The sequence below is a fragment of the Octopus sinensis genome, linkage group LG6 (genome assembly GCF_006345805.1).
Source record: "Octopus sinensis linkage group LG6, ASM634580v1, whole genome shotgun sequence".
Classification (NCBI taxonomy): Eukaryota; Metazoa; Mollusca; class Cephalopoda; order Octopoda; family Octopodidae; genus Octopus; species Octopus sinensis.
Genome location: NC_043002.1, coordinates 92,934,573 through 92,947,784, shown reverse-complemented (window position 1 = coordinate 92,947,784; position 13,212 = coordinate 92,934,573). Strand labels below are relative to the sequence as shown.

The 13,212-nt window shown below is 38.8% G+C and overlaps 1 protein-coding gene across 2 annotated transcripts in view; it reads left to right on the top strand.

Moving 5' to 3' along the window:
* The window catches only part of LOC115212950 (ras-related protein Rab-34-like), a 50,397-nt gene extending 37,464 nt beyond the window's left edge, over window positions 1-12,933 (top strand). For both annotated transcript variants that reach the window (XM_029781802.2, XM_029781803.2), the window contains exons 7-10: window positions 6,443-6,570; window positions 10,030-10,120; window positions 11,024-11,140; window positions 12,419-12,933. In XM_029781802.2, coding sequence (XP_029637662.1) covers window positions 6,443-6,570; window positions 10,030-10,120; window positions 11,024-11,140; window positions 12,419-12,483 — 401 coding nt within the window. In that variant the 3' untranslated portion in view covers window positions 12,484-12,933. The remainder of the gene's footprint in view (window positions 1-6,442; window positions 6,571-10,029; window positions 10,121-11,023; window positions 11,141-12,418) is intronic.
* Window positions 12,934-13,212: the final 279 nt, after the last annotated feature.

The following is a 13,212-nucleotide window of genomic DNA, read 5'->3' as shown; positions in this document are numbered from 1 at the left end:
GGGCCAATACTGTGGTAATGTGCAGCATTAACCAGGTCTGAAAACATTTTGTTGTTTAAGAGACATGTTGAAAGGGGAGGGTGGATCAGACTCTTAAACCATGTCTACAAGTGAGATGTGCATGAAAGAGGTATAGGGAAGCAAGTGACATGCTAATAAGGTTGGGATGTCACAGAAACCAAAAGAAAAGGTGTTCTACCTCTTTTACTCTTTTATTTGTTTCAGTCATTTGACTGCGGCCATGCTGGAGCACTGCCTTTAGTTGAGCAAATCGACCCCAGGACTTATTCTTTGTAAGCCCAGTACTTATTCTATCAGTCTCTTTTGCCGAACCGCTAAGTGACATGGATGTAAACACACCAGCAATGCTAGGGGGACAAACACAGACACACAAACACACAAACACACACACACACACACATATATATATATACATATATACGACAAGCTTCTTTCAGTTTCCGTCTACCAAATCCACTCACAAGGCATTGGTTGGCCTGGGGCTATAGCAGAAGACACTTGCCTAAGATGCCACGCAGTGGGACTGAACCCGCAACCATGTGGTTGGTGAGCAAGCTACTTACCACACAGCCACTCCTGCGCCTATGTAAGAAGTGCTATGATTCTTAGGAGTTAGAAAAGGGTAATGATTATTGAGCAGTAGAGAAGGGTGGAAAGAAGGGACACGAGACCGAGTCAATGGATGAGTAGACTGTAGTTTAGGGAGAGGAAAACAATGAATTATAGAGCTGGTGATAGATGTGGGGAAGAGAAATTGGATGAAATAGCTGGATCATGTGCTGAGGATTAATGAAAGTGGTTACTCTTTACTCTTTACTCTTTTACTTGTTTCAGTCATTTGACTGTGGCCATGCTGGAGCACTGCCTTTAATCGAGCAACTCGATCCCGAGACTTATTCTTTGTAAGTCCAGTACTTATTCTGTCGGTCTCTTTTGCCGAACCACTAAGTGACGGGGACATAAACACACCAGCATCGGTTGTAAAGCGATGTTGGGGGGAGAAACACAGACACACAAACATACACGCACACACATATATATATATACATACATATATATAACGGGCTTCTTTCAGTTTCCGTCTACCAAATCCACTCACAAGGCTTTGGTCAGCCCGAGGCTATAGTAGAAGACACTTGCCCAAGGTGCCATGCAGTGGGACTGAACCCGGAACCATGTGGTTGGTAAGCAAGCTACTTACCACACAGCCACTCCTGCGTTGGATGATAAGAATAATGGAAATTAATGCGAAAGCATGTAGAAGAATGAGAAGATCAAAAAAGACATAGTTAAAGATTCTAGAGAAGTAAATGAAGGCAAGGGGTTGGTGGGAGGGATGTAGAGTATTGTGCAAAACTGAGAAAACTTTCATTGGGATCCAGAAAGTTCACCACTTCTGTAGAAGGAAAAATGGTTTCAAAATGCTTGTTTTGTTGTTTAACCCTTTAGTGTTCAGATTATTCTATCAAACATAATGCTTATTGATTTGAATTAATCATGCATTATCTCATATCTTCAAGATCTTGATGGTGCAATTACTTAATGTAAAATAACATTGTAGGGTAGGTGTGAGAGCCTGGATCTGGTCAGTTTGAGCATAAAACAGATTAAATATTTTGGCCGGATAGGGCTGGTTTAAATACTAAAGGGTTAAGAGATATGTTGAAAGGAGAGGGTGGATCAGACCCTCTCCTTTCAACTGCACGTATGTGATTACAGCCCTAATCTACTGGTTATATGGTTGTAAGTCCAGATCTTACAACAGTCTTTTGTTGTATTGTTGGGCAAGGTTTACAGCTGAATCAGTTTGGCTGACAAATGGTGCCAGAAAAATTGGCTTCACAATAATTACTTAAAAAAAAAACTCACCACCACCACAATCAATAATAATAATGATAATGATTTCAAATTTCAGCACAAGGCCAGCAAAATTTGGGCAAGGGGTAATTTGATTACATCAACCCCAGTGCTCAACTGGTACTTATTTTATTGACCCTGAAAGGATGATAGGCAAAGTCAACCTTCGCAGAATTTGAACTTAGAACATGAGGATGAATGAAATACTGCTAAGAATTTTCCCTGGCATGCTAACAATTCTGCCAGCTTGTCACCTTCAAATTTTGGTACAAGGCCAGCAATTTTGGAGAAGGGGTAAATTGATTACATCGACCTCAGTGTTCAACTGGTACATATTTTATCATCTCTAAAAGTCAGCTTTGGCAGATTTTGGACTTGGAACGTGAGGATGGATGAAATGCCACTAAGTGTTTTGCCCAGACTGCTAATGATTCTACTAGTTCACTGCCTTAATAATAATAATAATAATAATAGTAATCATAATAATAATAATAAATACCCTGATGCAGTACCAGGCAGTAACTCTCACGGTTTCTGATCTTAACTGATTGGAAGTGTTATCATGTACATTGTTTTGTCTTGGTATAAAAGATGGGCTACAGCAAATATTCTGCTCAATACCACAGATTTGCTTGTCAGTTGCTTGACCTTAACCAGTTGAGCATGTCACTTAGTGGCTGACGATATGTGCATCTCTGATCACGAGCAGAAGTAGTGGGGGAGCATCATAGCCATGTGTTGAGAGGGATTCTTTGGGGTTTGAATAATTCACCTCTGGAAACATGGGTGGTTCTTTCAACATCCTTAAACAACCCTTATTCAGGGACCTTTTGAGCGGGATGGGTTACTCGATCTGAAGAAAATTCTAACTGGGCCCCACCTGCAAGGTCATGTGCTGTTTATCTTGATATGAGATCACCATGTCGCGCACATATGGTTGTGATGCATGTGCCTGGTGTACCCTTATCAGACGGGTAGTCATGATGGGTATACTGGGCTTCGTATATTTTACCCCAGTGTCACTTTGATGGCATGCACTGCTCACTCACTCAATAATAATAATAATAATAATAATAATAATAATAATAAAATAATAATAATAATAATAAATACCCTGATGCAGTACCAGGCAGTGGCTCTCATGGCTTCTGATCTTAACTGATTGGAAGTGTTATCATGTACATTGTTTTGTCTTGGTATAAAAGATGGGCTACAGCAAATATTCTGCTCAATACCACAGATTTGCTTGTCAGTTGCTTGGCCTTAACCAGTTGAGCATGTCCCTTAGGGGCTGACGATATGTGCATCTCTGATCACGAGCAGAAGTAGTGGGGGAGCATCATAGCCATGTGTTGAGAGGGATTCTTTGGGGTTTGAATAGTTCACCTCTGGAAACATAGGTGGTTCTTTCAACATCCTTAAACAACCCTTATTCAGGGACCTTTTGAACGGGATGGGCTACTCGACCTGAAGAAAATTCTAACTGGGCTTCACATTCAAGGTTATGCACTGTTTATCTTGATATGAGATCACCATGTCATGCACATATTGTTGTGATGCATGTGCCTCATCATCATCATTGTTCGACCGTGGTCGAGACAATGGAATTTACCATGCTACGCCAGACTTCACGGTCCATCATAGCATTACGGAGGTCCTGTTGCTGGATGCCTGTATCCCTGGAGATTACATCAGGGTAGGAGAGTGTGCACCCTCTGGTATTGTGAGTAGATGGCTTCCAGAGGAGAAGAGTAGAAATTGCCTCGTTTCCGGCTCTACAACAATGTCCAGCAAACTGGACTCTCTACCTTTCACAAGAGATGACACAGGTGGTAGTTTCCCATATATTTGCATGTGCCTGGTGTTCCTTTATCAGACAGGTAGTCATGATGGGTATACTGGGCTTCATATATTTTATCCCAGTGTCACTTTGATGGCACGCACTTCTCTCTCAATAATAAACCTTTCTATTAGAGGCACAAGGCCTGAAATTTTGTTGTGGGGGATTAGTCGATTATATAGACCCCAGTGTTTCACTGGTACTTAATTTATGAACCCCGAAAGGATGAAAAGTAAAATCAACCTCAGCAGATTTTGAACTTAGAACATCAGGACAGATGAAATGCCACTAAGCATTTTGGCCAGCGTGCTAATGATTCTGTCATCTCACTGCCTCAATAATAATAGTAATAATCCTTTCTATTGTGGGTACAAAGCCTGAAATTTGGAGGAGGTGATAGTCAATTACATTGACCTCAGTACACAACTGGTACTTAATTTATCAACCCCAAAAGGATGAAAGGCAAGATTTTGAACTTAGAACGTGAGGATGGATGAAATGCTACCAAGCATTTGCCTAGCATGTTAATGATTCTGTCAGCTTGCTGCCTTAATAATAATAATAATAATAATAATAATAATAATAATAATAATAACAATAATTATAATAATGAGATATGAGGCTATGGGTGCTTGGTACCAACATAGACCGGAAAAGGTAATGGATGAAAAAGGGAAGGCGAAAATCCTCTGGGACTTTGACTTCCAGACAGACAAGTTATCAGACGGCCGGATATAGTAACTTTTAGGAGGGACAAATGAGAGTACTTAATAATTGATGTGGCAGTGCCAGGAGATCAACATATGAAAGAAAGAGAAAAGGTTGATAAATATGGAGACCTGAGAATTGAGATTACTTAGATGTGGCAGCTACGAGAGTCAAACATAAAGTTTATCCCTATTGTTATCGGAGCATTGGGCTCAATACCACCCAATCTGAAAAAAAAAAAACATCTGAAAACTTTAGAAATACCCTACAATCCAGGTGTATTGCAAAAGTTGGCATTAGGCGCAGGAGTGGCTGTGTGGTAAGTAGCTTGCTAACCAACCACATGGTTCCGGGTTCAGTCCCACTGCGTGGCATCTTGGGCAAGTGTCTTCTGCTATAGCCTCGGGCCGACCAATGCCTTGTGAGTGGATTTGGTAGACGGAAACTGAAAGAAGCCTGTCGTATATATGTATATATATATATGTATGTGTGTGTGTGTTTGTGTGTCCCCCTAGCATTGCTTGACAACCGATGCTGGTGTGTTTACGTCCCCGTCACTTAGCGGTTCGGCAAAAGAGACCGATAGGATAAGTACTGGGCTTACAAAGAATAAGTCCCGGGGTCGATTTGCTCGACTAAAGGCGGTGCTCCAGCATGGCCGCAGTCAAATGACTGAAACAAGTAAAAGAGTAAAAGAGAGTATTACTTGGAACTACACACTTGACAAACAGTACAAACCTCCAGTAGACACAACATCTTCAATCAACAACCTCGTTGATATTGTATACCGTGCGACATCTATAATAATAATAGTAATAATAATAATAATAATAATAATAATAATTATTATTATTATTATTAAAACATCTATTTTTTCATGGTTGCATGGTTCAGAAGAGAGCATGTTCTAGTTCCAGCAGTATTTTTCTATGGTTGAATGCCCTTCCTGTCACCAAACCCCTCCTCCCCCACCCTGTTCCCAATTGGGGTAATATTCTTCCACCCTGTCGAACAACAAACAGCCTGAACAGGTATATGAAGTGGAAACAAATGACATTGAAACAAGCCCATTCTTTACAAAGGTCATGCGATATGTAAAGACATGTCAAAAGACGCAGACAATATGCTTAGCTTCATTTCATGTCTTGGATCTTTTCGGTTTGAACGGCAGTTTTTTCTAGCGGTGTCATATGAAATTGTCACCCATAATTATGACCCTAGTATCGATCTATTGCATTTCAATCTGTTTTAGGGTTAGGGTTAGGGTTAGGGGTGGGAGGAAGGGTATCTTTTTTTCTTCACAAATGTAAATAAACCCAACCTGTTTCTTAAATGAGGGACATATTCATACGGCACAGAATGTTTTTTTACCTCAATAGACGTCAGTGATTGGTTGAAATTGCAGAAATTGAAGAAAAAAAAACAACAATATATATATAAGTGTGAGTGTGTGTCTGTTTGTCTTGACGTCATGTGATTGTTGTAAATGATTGTCACTGTCATATAAGCTGTGTCGTTCATTTCCAATATTCTGTGGGAACCTGTCTGGCCCCATCGTGAAATACTATTTATTACCTTATTTGGAAACGGGGGAGGGTTGGTGACAGGAAGAACGTCCTGTCTTTGGAAATCTACCTCAGTAAACTCTAACCCATGATGATGGCGAATGATGATGATGATGATGATGATGGTGGTGGTGGCGGTGATGATAATGATGATGATGATGATGATGATGATGATGGTGATGATGGTGGCGGCGGTGATGATGATGATGATGGTGGTGGTGGTGGTGGTGATGGTGATGATGATGATGATGATGATGATGCTGATGATAAGAAGAAGAAGAAGAAGAAGAAGAAGAACAACAACAACAACGCTGCTAGCTTTTCTAAATTTCTAGGACTAACTCTATTCATGCTTATGTAAAAAAAAAAAGGGGAGCAGGGTTTAAAAATGGAGAAGGAACAACCAAAACATGCAAATCATTTAAAAATATCTTTGTTTTTATCATTTCAGTATTAATTACTGCTTTTGATCTTTCCAACATATCTACACTACACACAGCAGTTACCTGGATGACAGATGCTGCCAAAAATGCTGACAATCCTTGTAGATTCTTGGTAGGAACCAAAAAGGATACACTTGTAAGGTTTCTTTCTTAAATACAATCCTTTTAACCCTTTCGTTACCGTATTTATTTTGAGATGTTCTTTGTTTCTTTCAATTATTTGAAATATAACAAAGAATTTAGTAAAATAACTTAGTCATCAATAAGCTAGTGTTAGGAACATAAATTGTGACTAAGCTTTGGTGAAAGATTTTAATTCAAAACTTATGAAAACAAGACATTTGTACTATAGAGCCAGAGCCGGTTTCAGCCGGGTTGGTAATGAAAGGGTTAAGTGAACTATAAAGCGTGCTATCTGTACATAGCCAAGGATTCAAACATCAATTGCATTACAAATTGACTTAGTGTAGCTTGCCTCACTCAAATATATTCCATGCTTGATGGTAGTTGAATGATTAGTATCTTATTGTATCTTGCTTGGCTGAAATATGTTCCATACTTGTTTGATTGTTGAATGGATCGCAAGTTGGTTGTATATCTTTACGGTAGCTTTGTCTGGCATTACTCAAACAATATCCAAATGTTGTGAAAAACCACAGCTTCTTCGCTAGCGAAGAAAAATGAAATTCAAAAGCATAATAAAGTAAAAGAACTAATTTTAATTATTAATAGGTGCTGATGTGAATGTTTAGTAAGAAGCTTGCTTCCCAACCATATGGTTTTAGGTTCTCTCCTGTTGTGTGGCACTTTGGCAAGTGTCTTCTACACTCCAGCCTGATAAAAACCTTATGAAAGGATTTGATTGCTGGAAACTAAAAGAAGCTCATTGTGTGTGTGTATATATATATATATCTAAAACTTACTTGGAAATGGATGTGTGGCATTCAGTCACATAATAATATAAATTATATATATATATATATATATATATATATAAGTGCAGGAGTGGCTGTGTGGTAAGTAGCTTGCTAACCAACCACATGGTTCCGGGTTCAGTCCCACTGCATGGCATCTTGGGCAAGTGTCTTCTGCTATAGCCCCGGGCCGACCAATGCCTTGTGAGTGGATTTGGTAGACGGAAACTGAAAGAAGCCTGTCGTGTATATGTATATATATATATGTATGTGTGTGTGTGTTTGTGTGTCTGTGTTTGTCTCCCTAGCATTGCTTGACAACCGATGCTGGTGTGTTTACGTCCCCGTCACCTAGCGGTTCGGCAAAAGAGACCAATAGAATAAGTACTGGGCTTACAAAGAATAAGTCCCGGGGTCGATTTGCTCGACTAAAGGTGGTGCTCCAGCATGGCCACAGTCAAATGACTGAAACAAGTAAAAGAGTAAAGAGTAAAGAGTATGCATATATACATATATGTACATACCTACATATATATGTATATACACATGCATATATGGGTACAGGACATCAAAAAAATGTGAACAACATGAAAAACGAGACAGGCAACATAAAGAACAATCCCTTCATCAGTTGTCCCTTGTTTTATCTACTCCACATTTTGAATGCTTGGGACAAGATGCGTCTTTGTTAAAACAGTCGTTCCAGCAAACAAATTAAATAAAATTTGGGATTTGTGGAGTGTTAAAGTGGTAACAAAAACAGGAGAGTAAGAAGAAAACATTAAAACCTAATGGTAAGGGCTGATAAGCCATAACAAGATGAAGTGGTGAATGCTGGAGAAACGAGCTCTGACAGGAGACGGGCAAAAATGCGTATTGCCTCTTGTAAGGCAAGGAGAAGAAAGAAAGATAGCCACTGGTCACATGTGAGCAATAAGAGAGTCGAGGAGGAAGAGTAATGGAGAGAGAGGGAGAGGAAGAGAATTGTAAAGGGGAGGAGAATTAGTGAAAGAGTGGGAGAGAAAAATAGAAAGAAAGAATAAGAGAGGGAGAATAGAGATAGTGATATATATATATATATATATATATATATATATATATATATACAGGGTGTGGCAGAAATACCTCCCACATTTGAAAGGTTGACAAAAGGAAAAAGAAACAACATTTATGAAAAATTAATTTTACTGTTGTTTAAAGAAAGGGTTACAGTTTTTGTTCATTAGCTAAATGAAAACATCCTTGGCACTTGCATAAGTTCATTAGCAACACATAGGTGAAAGTTTAAAATATGGGAGGTATTTCTGCTGCACCCTGTATGTATATATAAAGTCAGTTGGGTGTGAAGTTGGGGTATTTCCAGAGAAGCACTCAACCTGAATACTGGGCTATCAATGCTGTCAGGATCCAAGCCCAAGCTGGAGTACTTCTCGTGCAGAAAATCCAAGTTTCACGATGATTATACTGTCATATGGTTTGGCGAAGAGTAAATAAGCCAATGGAGAGAAGACAAATAAAATTCGTTAACACATCTTTAATTGTAAGTTACACATGTTTGTGTACCATCTCCATTTTCAATGCCAGTCTATGCGGAAATTCTAAAAGAAAAATTACGTAATATATGTGGTTTTAGGCATTGGAGCAGTACTTCCTCAGACTTGCATCAAAGCCATATATGTAAACAAGCGAGACCATAACCTGTGGCCTCTACCCGGGATGTAGCCAGTCCACTTATGCATACCTTTCCTTCTTGGGACACAAAACTCTACTTGTGAAGACCTGTTGAGGCAAGTGAAAATCAAAATCAAAATCGATCAACATCAATGGAATTTGTAGCTGTGATACCAGTGCCGGTGGCACGTAAGAGAACCATCCGAACATGGCCGTAGCCGGCACCGCCCTGACTGGCCTCTGTGCCGGTGGCACGTAAAAAGCACCATCCAATCATGGCCATTGCCAGCCTCATCTGCACCTATGCCGGTGGCACGTGAAAAGCACCCACTACACTCTCGGAGTGGCTGGCGTTAAGAAGGGCATCCAACTGTAGAAACACTGCCAGATCAGACTGGGTCTGGTGCAGCCTTCTGGCTTCCCAGACCCCAGTTGAACCGTCCAACCCATGCTAGCATGGAAAGCAGACATTAAACGATGATGATGATGATGATTGTATGTATATGTATGAATGTATGTGTGTAATTCTGTCTTCTTGCTTTGATATTGCATGGTAGTTGTAAATGAGTGTTACTGTCATACAAGCAATGTCCTCTGTTTCCAGTCTTCCAGGAAAACATGTCTGGTCATGGGGAAACATTACCTTACTCGAAAACAGGTGAGGGCTGGAGACAGGAAAGCTATCTGGCCATAGAAAATTTACCTCTACAAATGTGTGCATGGGAAAGTGAACATTAAACTGATGATGATAATGATGATGATAATTAGATAATTAGATGCTAGATTGTTGATCACATGACCATGTATTGTGTTATTGTTGTGTTGTGTGGGCTTGTGTTGACTGTGTTGTATTGCTGTTGGTTGTGTTGTATGGTGTAGCTATATTGTTGTTTGGGGTGAAGTCTGTGTTGTGTTTGAGCTGTGTTTGGTGTTGTACTGTGTCATTGTTGGCGTCAGTTGTTTTAATTGAGATGCTGTTACAATCTCTCCTAACCTTCTTTCTGTTTCAGTCAGAAGCGGCTTATAGGAATGTAGAACTTCAGGCAATAGAAGTAGCCAATTCTATAGATGCAGAATATTGGGCTCTGTCCTCTAAAACAGGTAATGCCATTCTATGTTATAAGGAGGTATTTGATGACAAACCTAAGCAGATAATCAGATAATGATATCAAATGTCTATCAATACAGGGCAAAGAGCAATTTAAATGGTCAGAATAATTGTGTAAGGTATTCTAAAGATCCCTGATATTCAAGTAAACTGATTCTTTATTTTGAAATGGATGTTGGATTAGTGAAATACTCAAGCCATTTCTAGTTAATGGTGAACCATTAAGGTTCAGTTAATGAATTCCTGATTTTATTTGTCGTTGAGATCAGGTTTGTATGGTCCAAGGATGATATGCCTGTAGACATGCAAGTACCCATTAGAATTCATCTTTAGGGATACTTTCTTGAAATATTCTGATTACATCTCTTAATAAACAAATTTTCCATTATATTTCAAATACTTAAGTGCTTCAATCATTTTTTTTGTAGATCTGCTTGTTTGAGATCTTTGTGGGTTTATGAATCTTATATTTTTTTGACTGGCCTCAGTGCCAGTGGCACGTAAAAAGCACCATCCGATCGTGGCCATTTGCCAGCCTTGTCTGGCACCTGTGCCGGTGGCACGTAAAAAGCACCTACTACACTCATGGAGTGGTTGGTGTTAGGAAGGGCATCCAGCTGTAGAAACACTGCCAGATCAGACTGGGCCTGGTGCAGCCTTCTGGCTTCCCAGACTCCAGTTGGACCGTCCAACCCATGCCAGCATGGAGAGCGGATGTTAAACGATGATGATGATGATGATATTTTGTCCATAACCATTGGAAAGGAACTTTGTTTACATCTGGGGCCTCAATTGGTCATGGTTGAGCATACATCTGTACATGTAGGGTTAGGGTTAGGGTTAGGTATTATTATTATTATTTATTTATTTATTTATTTATTCTTTTTGTATTGCAGGAGAGAATGTTAAAGAATTCTTCTTTCGTGCTGTGTCTTTGGCATTTGACAGAGCTGTCTTAAGAGAACTTGAACCGACTGACGCTTCTGGCAAAAAAATTGGAAATAATATATTTAGTAAGTGTATATGAAATTTTTATCATAGCATGGAAAATAGTTATGACACCAATGGGTTTATGGATTATTACAAGAGACATTTTGTTGTGTGTCCTCTGTCTTGCAACAGGGTGCTTCATGTCTTTCTGGCCATTCTCATCTGAAACTAGAGAATAATCTTGTGCTGTTATAATTCACTTTGAAAAGGTTTAACCCTTTAGTATTCAGATTGCTTCTGAATACTTAAATAAATGCTTATTTATTCATACTGTTTTAATTAATCATGCATTATATCATAGCTTTGAGATTTCAATGATGTGATTGTTTGCTTTTAGAATGAAATTGTAGGGTTGATGTGAGAGGCTGGATTTGGTCAATTTGGACATAAAGTAGGTAGAATATTTTGTTCGTCCATGGAAATGCAGATGCTGATAACTGCAGTATCCGTCAAGTTCTACGCAACAGCGTCAGAAATAAGCTGAAAGTTAGCTGTGATGTCAACGACATATGTACAGCCGTACATTGTCAAGGAATCTTTCTGGAAAATGTTGGTTCGGTTTTCACGTTTTTTTAAATTATGCCTTTTCAACAAGAAAGTAAATAGCAATAATTTTTGGCCATTGCTAGCGCCACCTCGACTGGCCTCCATGCCTGTGGCATGTAAAAAGTACCAACCGATCGTGGCTGTTGCCAGCCTCGCCTGGCACCTGTGCTGGTGGCACGTAAAAAGCACCCACTACACTCATGGAGTGGTTGGTATTAGGAAGGGCATCCAGCTGTAGAAACACTGCCAGATCAGACTGGAGCCTGGTGCAGCCTCCCGGCTTCCCAGACCCCGGTCAAACCGTCCAACCCATGCTAACATGGAAAGCGGACGTTAAACAATAATGATGATGATGGCTGGGTTAAATGCTAAAGGTTAAATAGATAGCACTTTTGATAACTTATCAATGTACAGCAAAGGTATTTTAATGATAGAAAAACTGAAGGTATTAATGTTATACAAACTACCGATGTAAGTTTAAATGAGTATCAGTTGACATCATGCAAAGAAAATTGGTTCCAATGGAAAACTGAAACTAGATCATAGATATAACTTTCTAGGATTTTATCTCCTATTCCCAAATGTTCACTCAGTCTCATGTTTCGCTGCTGCCGCTGCCATCATCTCCTATAGCCTGGGGCTATAGTAGAAGACACTTGCCCAAAGGATCTGGACCCCTAGAAATAATTATTTGATGAATTATTGAAATCTTTACTAGTTTCTCTTATTAATGTATTTTCTTTTTTAAATTTCAGAAATCAACCGAGAAGATTCAAATCTTTTTGAAAAATCAAGAAGTGGACCAAAATGTTGTCACTGATGCCATTCACAGCTGTTCTTGGACAATTTGCAATTGAACCAAAGTCATTTGTATTTTGTATTTAACTGTGCTCATGATTTAAAAGGGATTTATTTTATATACCTATTCCTTTATATCTGTCCCACATACCTACATTTAAAAATTTATTATCAGGGAATGCTTTTTTAGCAAGTTATATGTATATCTGTTTATATTTTTACTCTTATTTTATGCTCATTATCAGTTTGTCAGAATCAAAATTCAGGGTATTGTATTTTAAAACCAAATCCAGAAAGAAAAAAAAAGCATGAAAGTAAAGGTGGGCAGATAAATGGAAGAAGAAAACTTAGGCATTAACATGCTATGTTTAAAGTCCTTTGCTTAATCTTGCATGTTCAGTAATACTTATCGAAGGGGGATAATCCCCATCGACTAAAGGCCATATCCAATAAAAAAAAGAAAATTTTTTTATACATTGTAATTTTATTTTTTTAAGGAAAAATTTAAACCATTTTTACAGCAACTTACCTGAAATCATTTCGCATTTGAAAATTGATGGCTTTAAATTGTTCATATTTAAATTAAAATCTCCCACCATAATTTTGTATAAGAACATTTTGTTAAGTGACATTTCAAGCAATTAATAATGGTTTCAAATTTTGCCTCAGGGGCAGCAATTTTAGGGGGAGGGCATGAGTTGATTATATTGACCCCAGTGTTAAACTGATACTTATTTTTATGGAATTTGAA